Here is a 19944-nt window from a genome sequence, read left to right as displayed (position 1 = left end):
TCTGTTAAACTTTGGTCCTTAGACCTCACATTTTTTCGCACCATGGCCAGTTCTTTTACACTTGGTGCAAAATGTCGTGCAAAACCCATTCTGGTGGTACTCTTCACACCTTTGGCATTTTTGGTTTTTGATGCCGTTGTTGTTATTGAGGTTGTTTTTGAGATTGTTATTGTTGTTGGAACGGTTGTTGTAGTTGTTGTTGTTGGGACGTTTGTTGTAGTTATTGTTAGGATTGCGGTTATTGTTGCGATTGTTGTTGCGGTTGTGGTTGTAATTGTTGTTGTTGTTGTTGTTGTATTGGTGACCCTTGTCACTGGTTTCTTCCCACTTTTTCTTGAGTTGTTTCGTGTTGGCTTCTTCGGCCGCCTGCTCTTTAATTCTTCCCCCAATCTGATTTATGAGTTTATGAGCCATTCTACTTGCCTTTTGTATGGAAGCGGGCTCGTGTGAACTCACATCTTCTTGAATCCTTACTGGTAACCATTTTACAAACGCGTCGATCTTCTCTTCTTCATCTTCGAACGCTCCCGGACACAATAGGCACAACTCTGTGAATCGTCGTTCATATGTGGTAATGTCGAACCCTTGTGTTCGTAACTCTCTAAGTTCTACCTTGAGTTTATTGACTTCATTTCTAGGACGGTACTGCTCGTTCATCAATTGTTTGAATGCTGACCACGGTAGTGCGTAAGCAGCATTTATCCTACCTGTTCAAGATAGGTGTTCCACCACGTTAACGCAATACCTGTGAAGGTATGCATAGCGTACTTAACTTTGTCCTCTTCAGTACACTTACTTATGGCAAACACCGATTCGACTTTCTCGGTCCACCGTTTTAATCCAATTGGTCATTCAGTTCCATCAAATTTCAAAGGTTTGCAGGCAGTGAATTCTTTGTAGGAGCATCCTACACGATTTCTTGTGGAATTAGTTCCACTGCTAGATCCAGAGTTATTGTTATTTTGCATCGCAGCCTGTACTGCGGCTATGTTCGCAGCAAGGAAAATACAGAAGTCTTCCTCGCTCATGATCAAATTCTGACGAGTCGCCGGTGCCATTTCCTTCAAAAATAACCAAAAGAATTGAGTTAATCATATAGAATTTAAGAGTAGTCAATAGTATCTCGTAGTATTATATGAACTTATTTATAAAAGCTTTTTCTTCATATTAGCATTTTATAGTTTTAATTCGGGTAATACATACCCGTTAAGTTCATACTTACTAGCTATATACAACTCAACTACTACACTTCTATATGAAAAACTTACTACAATAATATTTCGCGTTCAAATCTTTATACAATATTTTACAAACTTACAATACTTCTATTATACATATAGGATGAAATATAACACATAATAACTTTACTACTCGGCAGCTATAAAGGCAATTCTAGTTAATACACAAGTTGTTCAGCAAAAGAAATAAAGACACGTAATTCATAAGTCCAAAAACAAGTCATGCATTCTGGTTTTTCTAAGACGACTTCCCATCCTTGATCTTGTGGAAAGTAACCGTTATGACCATTGGCTAGGAAGCATGTTGTCATGTCGTCAAAAGGACGAGGGTTTCGTAATGCCCAACAGCCTCGTAGCAATCTAAAAACCTTGTTTCTCACCCCAACTACTGAATCCGTCATTTGTGGGAAGGTTTTATTTAAAAGTTACAATCCGATGTTCTTTTTCTCACTTTGGTAAGAAGTGAACATCACTAACCCGTAAGCATAACATGCTTCTTTATGTTGCATGTTAGAAGATCTTTCTAAAGAACGGAGTCCTATGTTGGGATATGTTATGTCAAAATAGGTTCGTAACCCGTAGCGTAAAATTGTATCTGGGTTTCCCGCACTAAATGCCTTAAAGAAAACTTGGCGTAACTTAAAGTCTCCCCAATGTGATATACCCCATCTTTCAAAGGAAAGTCTTTTATATACTAAGGCATGCCTGGAATGTCTTTCAAACGTTTGACAAAATAATTTTGCCGTAACTAATTGTGCTGATAAATTCTGCCCGACTCTAGACAAGATTTCATCAATCATATCTCCTGGTAGGTCTTCTAAAATTTTTGGTTGTCTATCCTTAACGTCCATTTTGTGTTTTTATACTGTAAAATAGACAAGGATTAGATTCGTAAAAGATAATTAACAAACAATACAAGCAATTTTTACATAGAACATAAAAGTACAAGCACATTACAATACATATAATACACAACATGATTACAACCCTCTAATCTGAATCACTGGTTTCTTCTTCTTCGGACTTGGTTCGTTTTCCTAATTTTCGAGGGACATGTGGTGTTCCTCTAATACGAGCCATCGTTTTTCACAATGGTTTAGAAAAACCTGGTGGTTTAGAGGTCCCCGGGTTATTGTTACAATTTAGGAAATACGGACGTTGCCGGTACATATAAAGTTCATCGAGGTTGGAATCATGTTTCTCTATTTTTATATCTTTTCCCTTATTATTTTCTTTTGATATATAAAATTGGGTCGAGGTAATTTCTATAACATCATCGGAATCCTCATCGGGATCCGATTCATTAGAAAATTGGTAATCTTCCCAATATTTTGCTTTCTCGGCGGAAACACCATTGACCATTTTTAACTTTGGTCCGTTGGTTGATGATTTTCTTTTATTTAATCAATTTACTATAGGTATCAATATTTCTTCCTCTGAAACCTCTTCTTCTTCTTCTTCCAGTTCCTCCTCTTCCGGTTCCTCCTCTTCTAGTTCCTCTTCTTCCGGTTCCTCTTCTTCCGGTTCCTCTTCTTCGGGAATTTGTAAATCTTTCCAAATTATATTCGACTCTTCATTATTATTAGGTGAATCGATGGGATTTTTACTAGTGGTAGACATCTATCACACAATATCAAACACATTAAGAGGTTAATATATCACATAATATTTACATGTTAATAATATATAGTTTCCAACAAAAGTGTTAAGCAATCATTTTTAAAGAAAACACGGTCGAAGTACAGACTCACTAATGTATCCTAACAAAGTCGATAAGACACACTAATGCAAATTTCTGGTTCTCTAAGACCAACGCTCGGATACCAACTGAAATGTCCCGTTCATATTGATTATATACGTTCCATATTAATTGATTTTGTCGCGAGGTTTTGACCTCTATATGAGACGTTTTTCAAAGACTGCATTCATTTTTAAAACAACCATAACCTTTATTTTATCGATAAAGGTTTAAAAAGCATTACGTAGATTATCAAATAATGATAATCTAAAATATACCGTTTACACACGACCATTACATAATGGTTTACAATAAGAATATATTACATCAAAAATAAGTTTCTTGAATGCAGTTTTTACATAATATCATACAAGCATGGACTCTAAATCTTGTCCTTATTTTAGTATGCAACAGCGGAAGCTCTTAATAATCACATGAGAATAAACATGCTTAAAACGTCAACAAAAATGTTGGTGAGTTATAGGTTTAACCTATATAATATCAAATCATAATAATAGACCACAAGATTTCATATTTCAATACATCCCATACATAGAGATAAAAATCATTCATACGGTGAACACCTGGTAACCGACATTAACAAGATGCATATAGAATATCCCCATCATTCCAGGACACCCATCAGACATGATAATTTCGAAGTACTAAAGCATTCCAAATTCCAGAATGGGGCTTGTTGGCCCGATAGATCTATCTTTAGGATTCGCGTCAATTTGGGGGTCTGTTCCCAAATTCTTAGGCTACCAAGCTAAAAAGGGGCATATTCGGCTTCGATCATTCACCCATATAAAGTAGTTTCATTTACATATGTCTATTTCATAAAACATTTATAAAATTGCATGTATTCTCATCCCAAAATATTAGATTTTAAAAGTGGGACTATAACTCACTTTCACAGATTTTTACTTCGTCAGGAAGTAAGACTTGGCCACTGGTTGATTCACGAACCTATAACAAATATGTACATATATATCAAAGTATGTTCAAAATATATTTACAATATTTTTAATACGTTTTACTGTTTTAAGTTTATTAAGTCAGCTGTCCTCGTTAGTAACCTACAACTAGTTGTCCACAGTTAGATGTACAGAAATAAATCGATATATATTATCTTGAATCAATCCACGACCCAGTGTATACACGTCTCAGGCTAGATCACAACTCAAAGTATATATATTTTTGGAATCAACCTCAACCCTGTATAGCTAACTCCAACATTACTGCATATAGAGTGTCTATGGTTGTTCCAAATAATATATATACATGGGTCGATATAATATGTCAAAACATTTGCATACGTGTCTATGGTATCCCAAGATTACATAATATATTAGAATACATGTATAATACAATATAAGTTAGCTAGGATATGATTTGTATAGAATTGTTACAATATTTCCCGTAGCTACAACAATAAAAAAATATTCAATCTTGTTTTACCATAACTTCTTAGGTTCACTTTCAGTGGCACTTTCTGATGCACACATTTACTGACACTTTCAGGAACATTTTCTGATGCACAAAATTCAGGATCTTACAAGAAATCAACATAAGATGTGCTATGTTGAGCCAACACCTTTTTTGCTGCTTCTTAGTGGCAAGCAGAGCTTTCAGCTGAGACTTCGTTGAGTCAGCAAAACTTTCGTGCCGCCTCTTCATTGAGTCAGTAGAGCTTTTCTGCTGCATCTTCTTTGGACCAGCTTTCTGATGCATCTACTATTGATTCAGCACTACTAAGTTGTCTCTCCGTTAGAACAACAAAACTTCTTTGCTGATTCTTTGGTACGACAAGTATTATTATCAATTCATGATTTGGTAGTAGAAGACTTGTTTAACAAACGACTTGTTAAATTGACTCGTTTCAACAAGTTTGAAAGTGTTAGTCATTTGCTAGAGAAAATGGAGGTTTATGAACTCGTATTATTTACCATGATTATACGTATATGGATTTATTTATCATCAAAACATACATGCATTTAACATTTGAGCATTTGACGTTACATTATTAACCAACAAATGGACGTCGCTAATTCATAAACTCAAGACACTTGGTTATTTATGGTTGAAGATACGTTGTAGTCAATATAGATGGAGTCCCAAAGATTAAAATACGTCTTTAGGAACGAAATTTGTGAATAGATTTAGGTTAGACCTCGGTACCGGAACATGTACTTTTGGGAGAACTTCAAAGGTACATGTGACTTACTTAGACATCCTCCCCCTTATTCACTACTAACCTACTCTATGTTCTTGTATAATTGTTGCGTCACGACTAGAATATCATTATTGTATAAAACATTAAGTTTTCATCCGTCATAGACCATAGTATACATCAGGTAATAAAATACATAATACCTAAGAAAATTTTAAAATTATTCTTTGATGAAAAAGTCAGCCAACATTAATAGGTTATGCTAACTAGTTTCGGCAGAGTAACATTTGTTCCATATTATTGTTTATTCAATGGTTAATGTCTTGCTTCGAGCGTGAAAAACAAATTGAGCAATGGGAACTGAACTTGAGCATAGTCGTTGGTCATACTTGGCAGTTTTCTCATGATAACATCCGAAGATAGTCCCACTTCATTCTTACAACCCCTAGTGACATATTTATCTATTAATTCTAGACAACTTTAGGTTAAGGTTAATAATAAATATGTTTGTAAAAAAGACTTATCTAGTGTCTTATGTTCTTCACATGTAATGCTCTAACTTGCATAACTACTTATGTCAGCTCAATGCGAATATCATAGTAAACATCTTCTGCCTCTGCATATCCAAAAGTTACCTCCAACGTTTCCCTTTCTCGCACTTAGGATAAATAGAAAACCTAACCAAATATCCCTATATTGTTGATTTAGCTAAATACCGAAAAGCGACTAGAACCCTATGATTAAAGCGCGACTTCTTTTAGAATGACCCTTGGTCAACTTACTCATGCTAACCCATGAGATAATAGGAATAGTATTGGGATAATATATAACAGAAACAAAATATTTTAAGTTAAAGTTAAAAAATAAAAAATTTTAAAAAAGCGTTGAGATAGTTATTTTGGAATGAACTAATAAATATTATTAAACTCTCAAGTTTATTCTATATTTTATTATAAATATAATGAGAAAAATCATATAATCATAATTAACTTATATATAACACAAATTTCTACAAATACTTTTTTTTTTTTTTTTTTTGAGACGGACGAAGTAATAAAAAATAATAATAGTAATTACTAGTATAGAACTAGAAAATATGTAGGGACCATTTATGTAATTAAAAAAGAACGAAAGTGTCAAATCTGTAACCATAAGGGATGGAAATGAACATATACTAGACCATGATGAACTTGAATTGTTATTTGGTATCTTTCGGTCTAAAAAGGCCCAAGTAAGAAACGAATCAATCACCACCATGGTCGTTGTTGTTGGCATCAAAATATGAAGAAGAGCAACAACAACAACACTCATAATAATAATAATAGCAAACAACAAGAAGAAGAAGAAGATCTGAAGCAAGAAACTTCTCCAATAAACAACTCAACAACCACCCTTGATTCAAGATTTAATCAAACACTCAGAAATGTTCAAGGGTATGCATTTGATCTTATTCCCAGATTCGAAAGTTTCAATCTTTATTATGTTTAAATTACTTTTTAGCTGATCTCTTAGAAAACCCACATGGGAATTGTTCCTATATGTTTGTTTTTATTGAATTAACTATTGTTCTTCGATCCATGTGATATTAGTAATCTTGGATCTGCAGGTTAAAATGTCTGATGATAGTGTTTGTATTTAATGGGTATCAATCATAATATACTTTATTTTCTTTTGTATCATCGATTTGCATACTCAGAGATTATGAATTGTTTTAGGGCTTGCATAAAAGTATATCTGTTTAAAAAGTCTACATTTGACTTTCAACCATGCTATATACAAAAAATCTAAAAATGTGTATAAAGGCCATGGCTTTCATAGGTTTACCATGTTCCAGTGTACGAAAATAGCTAATTAGAGTACTATGTGCACTTCTGAGTGATTAACTTCTTAGTGATTGAATAATTAGGAATATATGAAAGGAAGAATAACCGATTTTTAGATCACAAGAAGATCGGAATGGTTGTTACATATTAAGGAGGTGAAAAAAATGTGAATTGTAAACTTTTTTATACTATATGCTTCTAACATTTTTGGTTTGTTGTATGTGATCAGGTTATTAAAAGGTAGAAGCTTTCCTGGTAAAGTTTTGATAACAAGAAGATCAGATCCACCGGATGGTGCAATATTGGCCTCTCCTGGTGTTAGTCGTAGCCCTTCAGAAATCGACAGTCCACCAAATAAACACATGGATGATCCCAATGAGGTAGCGTTAATGAAAGCTAGGTTAAGTGGATTGTGATATTGGTTCTTGAAGATCAGTAATGACATTTTAATTCCTATTCTTTTTATTTACAGGATGAAGTTCATAAAAAAAAACCGATTACTAGTATTACAAGTGCTAATAAGTTAAAACCAGCAATGGAAAATACCGAAGATAGGTCGAAGGAGGCTCCAAGGTTTGTGATGGGTGCTCGAGCTACTGATACTGCTAGGCTAATGAAGTTTACAAAAGTGTTGGGGGGTACAACTGTCATTTTAGGTACTCAAAAGTGTTGCTGAATTTGCTCTATTCAATTTCTTGTACTGTTTGATTACTTCTTATTGATGTGATGTTTACAAAAGGGGTATAAAACTAAGACCCTCAAGCTTTAGGCCATTTGGCGGCATTCCATCATGTCCATTTCAGCCTGTATCCAAAGTAGCCACCTGACCCGCCCTTATTGTCACCTCTAGCATGACTTGCTTCATTACATCACTGAATATAAGGATTTCAGTACATCATATGTTTTGGGGTCATCATAATCTCTAGTTTAATTTATTTTATTTTATTTTGTGAAACCTTCTTCTTTGTAGACAAACTGCGTGAGTTGGCTTGGAGTGGCGTGCCACCTTATCTTCGCCCTAACGTATGGAGGCTTCTCTTGGTGAGCTCCTTTTGTTTTCTTTTTACTAACAATTTCTTGGTAAATGTTAGTGTGGATTGTTGTATGCTCATTATTGGCGTATATTTGGATGTGTGTTGAAGTGAATAAAATGGGCTGTTGATGTGCTTGTGCCGTTTGAATCATGGCTGTAGAGGTCGGTTGACTACGCTTACTAGTCCCTGACTAGTCAGGATTTTGATGTAGTGTGACCCGAATAGGCCTAGTTGGTCAAAAGTCGCCTATCAACTGGTGAAAGCCGGTCTAAAGTCGGATGTAGTCGGTCAAAGTTAAATTTAGTTAGTCAAAATCTTTCAGAAACACTCAAAGACTAGTCCCTGACTTGACCGATTAGTCCTTACAAGGTTCAGGCCGATTAGTCCCTAACTAGCGACTTTTTACAACCTTGGTTTGAAGTTGTAACAATCATATAATTAGATGTATGTGTTCGTTGGAAGTTCTGACTTCTGATTATTCAATATTCAAAAATATTAATATTAATTAATAGATACCATGAACTAAAGCACTTTTTCTAGAGAAAGAGAAATTTGTGACCAAAAAATGAGATTCTTTAGTTAATCAAGGGGTGAAAACATATTTTGACTGTAGATAATCAGCTTGCAGCTGATGTGAAACTGATGATTGAAAATGCAATGTTTAAAAGCATAATTTGTTTATACAAATATTCAAAACAGATCACTGACTTGAAGTCCCAGGAATCAGTTATCAGTTAATTAATCATTTTCAAAATGAAAATCCGAATACCCGTCACTAAGTTGGTTATCTAAATCAATTTTTTGGACAAGTATAGAAAAGGGTAACGTTGGGCCAATTTCTAATTCACGGGGCCATTTCTTTTTTGCTTTTGTAAAATATTTATAATTCAAATATTATTGATGAAAACTTCAAATTTCAAACATGTTACGAGGTCACAAAGGATGATGTGCCTGTACCTTCGACCATGTCGGGTTTTTATTTTGACATGGTGGTTAGAAACCTGTTACATGTCAGTTTTAGGTTACCTTAAATTACAATCACACACACAAACACATACTGAAACGGTGTCAAAGTTGGTTACCTTATTATGAAATTAAGTTTTTGATAGTTTGAATTATAACTAGTTTTTTTTATGTTGATATGAAAGAAGCCGAGAAAGATTAAAATGGATATTTATTATATTTATTTATTATTATTTTTGTTGATGTTGTGACGGTAACATTATCAGATTGATTAGGAGCTCTTATTTACAGCATTGATATTTATGTTGTGTTATGGCCATACTTAAAATAAAGGTTTATAATTTACTACGGTCGGTTGTCACTTGTTTTAAGTTTAAATATTAACTGACAACAGGGATATGCACCCCCTAATTCAGATAGAAGGGAGGGAGTCCTAAGAAGAAAGCGCATCGAATATTTTGATTGTGTTGCTCAATATTACGACATTTCAGATAATGAACGTACCGATGAAGAGATTAATATGCTGCGACAGGTACTACACTACATCCTTGATAATTGACGTCACTTGTAAATAGATGAACTCAAGGAAAATTATATTTTATACAAAAAAGGAAATATATATTGTTATCGAGTAGATACTGACTAGCATACCACTAACACACATGTGTATGCATTTATGTGTGTACACGTATTTATGTGTGTATATTGAGTAGAGATTCATTAATGAATGTACTAAATTATCTTGCTCGAGTTTCGCTCCGATATATACTGCTCCGATATATCTAGTATAGGTCCTCGAGTTTCGCTCAAATTAGTGTTATTCATGTTGTAATCCTCGTTGTATCATTTCCTTATCAATAAAATTATCTTGCTTTTCAAAAAAAAAAAAAAAAAAAATGAATGTACTAAATTAATTCATATGTTTATACATAAATATGTATGTAAATCACTCTACACACTTTATATTGAGCCAAAATACTTGTGGAAACATCAAATATATATGTAGGAAGTTAGACTTGGGTTTCATCTTTTAACTTGATAAACTTGGGTATACAATCTAAACAAAACTTAGGTACCCGTTACCTTAGAAGCTAAGGCCTGCCATGTGGAAGCCTTTGCCAAAATGGGCGCAGGTTCAAGTCCCAATTTGGCAAGGATTTACAACCCTTTACAATTGGGATGATAGTTGCTCGTGTCACATGGGCGGTATTTGGTGGAGGTATTTTACAGGCATTTGGCTCTTACAGACTAAGTTTGGTGGTTTCTAAAGAAAACACATGGTTTGGGTGTCCATGCCGATCTACACCTTTTGCCATAATATGACCTTAGAGTGATATAAAAGTGGAGTAGAAGGTAAAGTTTGCTAATTATATCTCTTTTCTTCAACTTAATATTCAAACATACAAATTTTATATAATTAACATTCATTTAAACAAAATTTATTGAAGTAACAATATTTAACTTGTACGCCACTTATATATCACTCTGTTAAGGTTATATTATGATTTGGTTATCTTATGAAGAATCAGGTGTGAGTTATTTATTTATTTTTAACAAAATAATGTAGTTTTGTTTAGGTTCTATACCCAACTTGGGTACATGACAATCACATATTCCCTTTCATGTCTCTCTCTCTCTACACACACACACACACACACACACTCTCTAGAGTATGATGTTTCCTTTTGAGACCAATTTGATGTACCGTTTTTCTCCTTCCATATGGTAGATTGCTGTTGATTGTCCTAGAACTGTCCCTGATGTCACTTTCTTCCAACAAGCAGCAGTTCAAAAATCTTTGGAGCGGATACTTTACACATGGTTATTATTTCTTTCTTTCTTTTACGATGGGTTGGCAAATGCATCAAAATTTGTTTGGGTGAAAATAAGTATTTCTTAATGATAGTCAGACCTGGTTGAGTTGAACCGAAACACCTTGTTGCCGATCTGAAATATAGAAAAAAAAAAAAAACATTTTGTCCACCTTTTTATTATTTTATCATGTCATATTAACTAAAAGTTATTTTATTTTTAGTTTTCTGTAGTCGTGTTATAAAATACAATAATTAGGTGGTTGTTTGAGATGGGTAAATATGTGAAGCGATAAAGCAGATGTTCATTTTCCTGTTTATGGTATGAAAGTTGGCCAAAATGCATTAGTATTACATTTAAGAGTTCAAAATAAGTAATAACAGGGAAAAGAATGTTATATTGGGCGGTGTCTTTTCCACTTTAATTAAGATTTTTTAACAAGGTGAAAGTGTTTATTGTTTTCGTATATAATAATAATTTCAGGGCAATCAGGCATCCAGCAAGTGGATATGTACAGGGAATAAATGATCTCGCAACGCCCTTTTTAGTTGTTTTTTTGTCGGAACACATGGAAGGGAGTATCGATAACTGGTCAATCGATGATTTAGATACTGAAAAGATATCTGATGTTGAAGCTGATTGTTATTGGTGTTTATCCAAGTTGCTTGATGGTATGCAAGACCATTATACGTTTGCCCAACCCGGGATTCAAAGGCTAGTGTTTAAGCTCAAGGAACTTGTCAGGCGAATTGACGGTATTGCCCTTATGTTCTTCTTTAAGTTATGTATTTTCTGACCATGTAGATTGAAATTTCAATCCATGTTGTTATTAATGGTAATTGGGTATAAAAAAGTTGGCTGAAAAGGAAACGGGTCAAATGAATAGAAAGTCATTATAGTGGTTTGCCAAAACTATGCTCTAAATTTGATTAAAGAATTATTTCATTACAAAGCAATTCTGAATTTTGCATTGTCTAGGAGGTTTCTATGCATTGTAAATACATTTTCAGCCTGTTACAACAATTTGGATATTTCCAAATTAACAACAATATCTAATCCCATGAATGTGAGGTGTGAGGAAATAAATAATTATAAATATAAATTTAACTATTTAACTGTATAACTATAACTATAACTATAAAAAAAAAAAAAAAAAAAAGAAAAAAGTTTGACTTGTTAATATTTCTTCTGCAATTTTAGAACCTGTTGCAAAGCATATGGATGAACATGGCCTTGAGTTTCTTCAATTTGCTTTTCGTTGGTTCAACTGTCTTCTGATACGAGAGGTACTTATATCATTTCCATTTTTTAAAGTTTTTATTTTTGTTATTTTATTATTATTATTATTATTATTTTTTTTGTACTTCCATGCACACAATCTAACTTGTGTTCATGTTCTACAGATTCCATTCAATCTGGTAACACGTTTATGGGACACGTATCTTGCTGAAGGCGATGCATTACCAGATTTTCTTGTGTATATATTTGCCAGTTTTCTACTAACGGTAATATATTTATTTTGTGATTTATTGAAGCTCGATATTACTATCTGCCTATTTCACCTTATTTACAAAATGGTTTGACTTTTTATAATAATGCAGTGGTCAGATAAGCTCGTAAAGCTTGATTTCCAGGAAATGGTGATGTTCCTTCAACATTTACCGACTAACAACTGGAGTCACCAAGAACTAGAGATGGTGCTTTCGAGAGCGTTTATGTGGCACACCATGTTTGATAGTTGTCCCAACCACTTAGCTACCTGAGTCTGACTCGTTTTTGTGTGTGTTGTAAAGAAGGAAGTTTATCAATCAATCAATGTTGTAAAAACGCCTTTAAAATTCGTCGAATGCCTGGACCTTGATGTTTCTAATTGTATTGTATGCTATTGTAAAACAAAAGAACTACTATATATTTACTGTCTAGAAAAGCCTTTAGCTTCATTTGTTATCCATTTTTGCTACAAAACATTTACGTTTACTAAATTGCTCCAATGTGTTACCGTGAATCTTTGCACTTAATCTTTATTGATTTAGCAATTGACATACAAGATTCAACAATATAAATCTTTTATTGTTTATAAAGTATTTAGAATTCTTCTAATAACCGCAAAATACCAAGCATGGTTTTAGTAATTTATTAAAGACTAAATTAAGTCTGCCAAAAGTTTCATGAATGGACCTAAAGTATTTTTTTTGACGTGGATGAACCTAATTTTTGAAAATGTTGCGTCATTGATCCCAAAATGTAACAGACGTTGAATCCCTTTCGTTAGTAGACATCACGTGAGCTGCACAGGAGGCCTTTTTAGTCATGTCACGTATGTAGTCTGCTGTATCTTAATTGATCGACTAAAGGTATTATTTCTATCTTATTTTCATTCGCACATAACCTTAAACCTTCATCCATAAACCTCCATAACACCAAACTTACGATCCCAAATATTGATCGAGAATGGTGAAGACGACTTACAACATACGAACCGAAGATACAATGTTGGATACACGTTCATTGGATTAAATGTACGGTATGATAGACGTTACATGTTCGCATATTTAGGGTTATGAAGGTTTACTTATGGAGGTTTAGGATTACGTGTTTACGTACGTATGAAAATTAAACAGATTATAACTACTAAATAATACTCTTAGTCGATCAGTTAAGATATAACAGAATGCGTACGCAAAATAACTAAAAGGGCCTCGTGTGCATCTCAGGTGATGCCTACTAACGAAGGGGATTTAATGTCTGTTATATTCTGGGACCATAACATAACATTTTCAAATGTTACGATCATTCACGTCAGAAAAAAATACTTTAGGTCTATCTATGAAACTTAGGGAAAACATTAAGGACCAATGGTGTAATTTGTCTTTTTTAAATATGAACTATAAATGATAACTTAAACAAAAAACTGCTAGAAAAATTTCAAACTCATTCTGCACAAAGGCAAAATGGTATTAACAAATAGGACTATCTGTTACCAGAAGATCAAGAAAGTAGCCTATTAATCCACTAGAATTTTTTCCTTTTTCCTTTTTTTTTTATTGGGGAAAAAGCGAGAACTTAAATAGAACAGTAACGAATCATCAAATCGATGAAAGGTCCGAAGGATTACAACCAAAACAGGTAACAAAAAACAGCCCCACCTAACAACCACAACAAATCAACACCAACGGAAAAAGCAACCAAGCTAAAAAAACGTAAACAACAACACAAACCACGCTAACAAACGATGCAAAAAACTACAAACCTCATAAGCGAACCAACACCAAACCTAGAACAAAAACACCCCCAACCTGCTTACTTGACCGCATTGACTAGGTTCTACTTATTGTAGATAGTACATTGAATAGAACATCACAAAGGAACCGATATTTATTGGACATGTATTTTGTTTAATGAAATGGATAACCCATTCAAAAAAACATCACAACTTTCTCAAATTTCAAACAAATTCAAAATCCATGAATCATCTTATTCTTTTATCAATAAACTTCCACATGCCACTGCTTATTCTTCTTCAGCTTTGACAGTTTTTCGTCCCAGCTCTCCCCTCGTTCCACCGCAACCCTCTTCAAAGTCTCTTGAATCCCCGGCATCATCCCCTTCAGCCCACAAAAGTAGATATGTGCCCCATTGTCCAACATTTTAAATATCTCGTCACTGTATTCTTCGATTTTATCCTGCACATACATCTTTCCTCCGTTTTTGTTCGTTTGCTCCCTGCTAAGTGCTCTGTCATACCTGAAGTAACAAGGTGGCAGTTTCGATCAGATTACTTATCATTGAGTTGATTTTGATTGTCTTTGATCTATATGGGAAGAAAATAAAAGCTAAAAGAAGAACGGGTTAAACAGGTTGAAAGTTGCCCAATGTCCAAATTTATGGAAAAATTACATTTGATTTACAATAATTTTGTTATGTAATTAGTGGGGCAGAACTTGGTATTACTCGGCGAGTACTCGGTTTTTGTAACTCGGGGAGCACTCAGCAATTACTCGGTCAAACTAGGTCCAACTTGGCCAAAACTCGGGATTAGTCGGAAAATCGATCAAAACTCAGCCAATAATCGGATTACTCGAAAAATCTATCAAAACTCAGTCAAAATCGGTCAAATTCAAACTTGGTCAACATCCGAGTACTCCCTTAGTTTCCGAGCACTCCTTCAAAGTCTCGACTGAATACTCCCCAAGTAGCGATTTTTGCAACCTTGTATGTAATCATAAATAGAACATCAAATATTCATAGAAATCATTAGATATTTGAACTAAGAAGTGTTTGCAGGTGAATCTGACCCAGACCCATGTCTGTTTTGACACCTTTACCTGAAGTTATCTGGATAGTCTGATTGATACTTGCTGAATTCTTGGTCGTACAGAAGGCTGTCACTATTGGCCACTCCTAAAAACAGCCAAGCAAGACCGTTGAACCTTTTGGGTACGGATTCCATAAACATTCGTCGGAGATAGCCTCTATACGGAGCTACACCTGTCCCAGTAGCAATCATAATGTGGGTCGCATTTGGGTCATCTTCGGGCAAAAGCATAATCTTTCCAGACGGTCCTGCCAAATAACTCGGATTCAAGGCTCATGATAAAAGAAAAATATAGCTCAAGGAAACGGATCGAAAGTCGCCCAAAGTAAAACTTTAATGAAAAGTTTTCTTGAATCACTTCACTGAAAAAAGTTTCAAACATCCTAAATTATGGACAAAAAGTGCTTTGAGTCAACCAAACAGACCCATACAAAAAATTTTGAACCGTAAGGAAACCATCTATTTTGCTAAGTATGTATACGACTGACATAAGTACCTGTTATCTTAACTTTATCTCCAGGTTTTGAGTTATAGAGATAGTTACTGCATACACCATTCTTTGATGGATCTTCTTTTCCTGTTTCGGGGTTATAATAAACAGCTCGTCGAACACACAAACTAGCCGTTTTCCCATCAAAATTGTCCCCGTATCTTGTCGATGCGATTGAATATAGGCGAACATTGTGTGGAGCCCCAGGTTTCTTTGGGTTCTCACCCTGTTTTCAGTAAATTAATATACATCAACACAATAACAACTCATTTTTATAAACTACACATTAAGATTTGAATTTTTCTAAAGACAGCCCTAAGGTTGTCATTAAAGAGCTTTAATATGTTGTACAAAGCGCTTAATGTTTACTTTTACATGACAGTTATTAAAAAGTATAAGGTTGTTGTTAAGAAATCCCTTAAGATTTTCAATCGTTTTACTTGGAATTTTGTCAACTATAATGTTTAGCAATGCAATGATAAGTATTTAATTCTATCTTTGTAAATCATACAACAAGAATCTAATGTTTGACTTACGGGTGGAATAACACCGTAACTTTGTCCTTCCCAGTATGGAACATTGCCACCATGATCAATTACGATATGACAAGTCTCTCCAGGAGCTTTTGGGCCCACAAGCCGTTCAACAGAGACAATGGTTGCAGTATACGGCTCCTTGGGCTTGTGTATGTTTAGTGGAGGTTCTTTTGCATCTTCAAGATCTAACGGTGAAACCGAAACCTTATTAGTTTCGCTAACAGTTGGCACTAACATAGATGAAGCTATGCATTGATATCTTGATGATTTAGTCTTTAATTTTAGATCCAAAGATGTCCATCGTTTGTTAACAAAACTAATCTTCTGGGTCTGCAACACATAACAATACATTTACCTAGAAAAAATGCATAAAAATTTAGTGGAGATCCTAAGTGAAGACCCACGGGGTCCCGTGACACCACTAGTTTTTGGAAACTTTTTTTTACAAAGTATCCTTCGAATTGTACAGTACACCGCTAATTTAACTATGGGGCCCCATATATTTTTAGATTTTGTGGATTTTTGAAGGTAAACAACTCAATAAAGTACCCTTCAAACATAATTAATTTAAAAAAAATAGGTCCCCATTGTAGTTTGATCCTGTTAAATTTACCGGAAAGCATTTTTGTAATTAAAGGGAGGATTTTGTTTATAATTTTAGAAAAGTAGTGAGATTTTTTTAAACATATTCAAGAGTTATCATCATCCATATTCGAAAACATAAGTAGTTTCCTTCCTCTCGAAATAAAAATAATTGAAAATTATAAAAATGGAAAATTTAAAAGTGTAGTTTCGAATTAGGAATGTGGGTCAATGAAAATTATTCAGAAAAAAAAAAAAAAAAAAAAAGAATCACATTTGAAAATTCATGTTGCTTTTCATGATTTTTTTTTACAGAAAAACCTCTATTATTTCTGTAATTAAACTCATCTAGCATTTTCCGAATTCCTAAAATCAGAAGATGCCCTAAACCCAATTATACTTATGATTCAACACAGCAACAAATGTAAAATGTTACAGTTTTCATTTCTTATGATCCAATAAAGTAGTAATCGAAATTAAAACTTAAAAACTTGGAATGAAACATGAATCATACCTTGAGAAATGATTTGTGTTGCAAGGAATCATTGTTAATAGGAGTGGTGACAGAGCCCTACAAATTATAAAATCACAATTACAAAATTGAAACAAGAAAGAAGTATAAAACATGAACATGATTAAATTTTTACTTGATATACAACACCCAAATGAGCAGCAGCCGCCATGTTGGATGCAAATTAAAAAGGGAATGAACGAATCAAGTAGTTACTGTATATATATAAGTTGAAATTGGATTGAGTGACGACCTTTTCGAGGTTGTTAGAGGGTACATCAAATAGAAGGTATGTTTTTCACTAACACAAAATCTAGGTATGGTGGCTATTTGTTTTTTAATGAATAGCACCGAAGTGTGGACCTTTTTGTGTCTACTATGTAGGATTTTAGTTGGGTTAATTTGGGCCATTTTAATTTTTCCATATTTACGAAGTCAAGAAATCACGACTACGAATATAGACACTTTGATCTATATACTTTGCACTGTACCAAGAATTCAATAACTAGAAATTCGGCTTGGTTTTGTCTACTCAGGATATCGGCATCTCACCGACAGCTCGAAGATACGGTGTTTGCTTCCTCCCTTTCGTTGCTTTTTATTTCCCTCTCATCATTTTCTCTTTTTCCAGCGATTTCACAGTTTTCGACCTTATCACCATCCACCATCAATGTCGTTTCAGGCGGCAAATACTTGATGGTTATCACTCTAATCAAGTGATGGGTATAATTGGGGTGGTTAGCTTTCCGTCCCTTTTGAACAGTTTCATGCTGCTTCTTTTTTTCTCGACGGTGTTTGTTTACACGTTGGTTCATTGAATGGCATCGATTTCATGCTTTTTTCTCCCCCTTCCTCCATCTACTCCTCCAAACATCCACTGTTTCATCTTCTCTCTCCCATTGTTTTGCTTTTGCTCAATGTCGTCACAATTTCTTTGGTTTCTTCCCTCCACTTCCTCTCAACGTTGTTTTTTTATCCTTTTGGAAGTCGTCAACATTTTCTTGTCGGCCTTAACGTCCTTCATCTGGCCTCGGTTGATCACAACGGTTTTCCACCATTAGGTGGTTTAACCGAAGACTAAGCGGAGCGATGTCATGTTTTATATGTTTTTATGAGGTTTGTGTTCCGTACTTATAAGCAATTTTACTTCAGGTGGTGATTCCCGACGGTGATATTCAGGGCCGGCTAAGGCTATGGGCGAAGCGGGTGACGGCCCGGGGCATCACGCGGTTAGGGGCATCATTTCGAAAAAAATTATTAATACCCATAGTTTAAACCTCATAAAGATATATGTTTGCGTCACTGTTGGGGGCATTTTACAATCATTTCGCCCGGGGCATGCAAAAACTTTGACCAAAATTCGACCGGCCATGGTGATATTTTGTTCTTCGTGGGTTCGGTGTTGTTGGCTTTGTTCTTACGGTATCCGGTTACGAGTTGGGTGTTCATGGGTTTCCCGATGTTAATTTTGAAGATTTTGTTGTTGTTCTTGGGTGATTTCCTTAGGAGTTTTTGAGATTCAGAGGATTATCAGTTACAATTCCATTAGTGTATTAGTGTAGGTTTTAGAAGTTTTTTGGATGGTTGGTCGTCAGAGACAAGGGCTGTCGGGCGACCAGAGTCGTTGTTTCGGTTGATTTTTTGTTTCTTTGGTGATTTCTTGCTATGTTCTTTCACTTGTGGTTCTTAGTAAGGTGGTGCATTGTCTAGCTCAGTGGACCCACATTCGGTCACCTTCAATTTTATTGAACTTTGGCCCGGGTGTAATAATATTACACTTAACACCTTGTATTTCAATATGTTCCACATTCGATCATCTTCAGTTTTATTGAACTTTTACCCGAGTCTATTGCATACTATCGGGGTACATTGAAAGTTGCAGAGTTTTCTGATGTTGATTGGGCAGCTTTCCTAATAACTAGAAGATCACTGACTGGTTACTGCATATTTTTGGGACATTCATTGATTTCTTGGAAAAATAAAATGCAAGTTAAAGTTTTCAGATCTTCCACAGAATAAGAGTATAGAAGCATGGCTACCACTACTTGTGAGTTAGCGTGGTTAGCTTACTTGTTAAAGGATTTGTGAATTCATGTTCAAGTTCGTGTTAATTTTGTTCTGTGATAACATGGAAACATAATAAATTGATGCAAATCCATGCTTTCATGAACGTACTAAACACCTTAATATTGAGTGCCATTTCACTAGAGATAATATGCAAAATGGTTTTTTACAGACTGCATATATGCTAACTCACTTGCAACTGGCATATGTTATGACCAAGGCGCTGGGTTAAAAACAACATTGTTTTTTGATTAACAAGCTTGGTTTCAACGATCTTCCACCTTGAGGAAAGGATATCGAACAAATTGAAAGTACAAGGTGTTATAGTGTAATATTATTACACTCGGGTCAAAGTTCATAATGTAAATGTCAAGTTATGAGATACAAGGAACCAAATATGTAATTTAGATATACTTGGGTTGCTATGTACGTTATTAGTTTATTACTAGTGTAGAGACCCTTGAAATCAACGGATTTTAAATAATTTTTTTTTGAATGATATGTTACATGATCAACATGTATATAAAATAACATAATTCATCAAGTTCTACGAAATAGAAAACAACAATGTTTAACCTAATACTCGAAAGAACGACAATAAAAAACAATAAAAGTTTTATAGAATATAAGAACTTTGAAAGAAAGAAAACGATAAATTAAAGTTT

At 34.4% G+C, this 19944-nt stretch overlaps 2 protein-coding genes across 2 annotated transcripts; one reads left to right on the top strand and one right to left on the bottom strand.

Annotated features, from left to right (window-relative positions):
• Positions 1–6380: 6380 nt before the first annotated feature.
• Positions 6381–12715, top strand: LOC139897471 (uncharacterized). The gene is made up of 10 exons (XM_071880168.1): positions 6381–6582; positions 7202–7352; positions 7445–7628; positions 7943–8013; positions 9364–9501; positions 10699–10790; positions 11265–11536; positions 11982–12067; positions 12185–12286; positions 12383–12715. The coding sequence occupies exons 1-10, from the start codon at positions 6431–6433 to the stop codon at positions 12542–12544; spliced, it is 1410 nt and encodes a 469-aa protein (XP_071736269.1). The 5' UTR covers positions 6381–6430; the 3' UTR covers positions 12545–12715.
• A 1418-nt stretch (positions 12716–14133) lies between these two features.
• Positions 14134–17546, bottom strand: LOC139897470 (ferredoxin--NADP reductase, root-type isozyme, chloroplastic-like). Its single transcript, XM_071880167.1, has 6 exons — positions 17352–17546; positions 17219–17275; positions 16123–16452; positions 15593–15812; positions 15107–15344; positions 14134–14525 (listed from the first exon to the last, which is right to left on the bottom strand). Exons 1-6 carry the CDS (start codon positions 17385–17387, stop codon positions 14267–14269), a joined length of 1140 nt encoding a protein of 379 aa, XP_071736268.1. The 5' UTR covers positions 17388–17546; the 3' UTR covers positions 14134–14266.
• Between the last annotated feature and the right edge of the window lie 2398 nt (positions 17547–19944).

The sequence above is a fragment of the Rutidosis leptorrhynchoides genome, chromosome 3 (assembly GCF_046630445.1).
Source record: "Rutidosis leptorrhynchoides isolate AG116_Rl617_1_P2 chromosome 3, CSIRO_AGI_Rlap_v1, whole genome shotgun sequence".
Lineage (NCBI taxonomy): Eukaryota > Viridiplantae > Streptophyta > Magnoliopsida > Asterales > Asteraceae > Rutidosis > Rutidosis leptorrhynchoides.
This window is presented reverse-complemented; position numbering and strand designations above follow the sequence as displayed.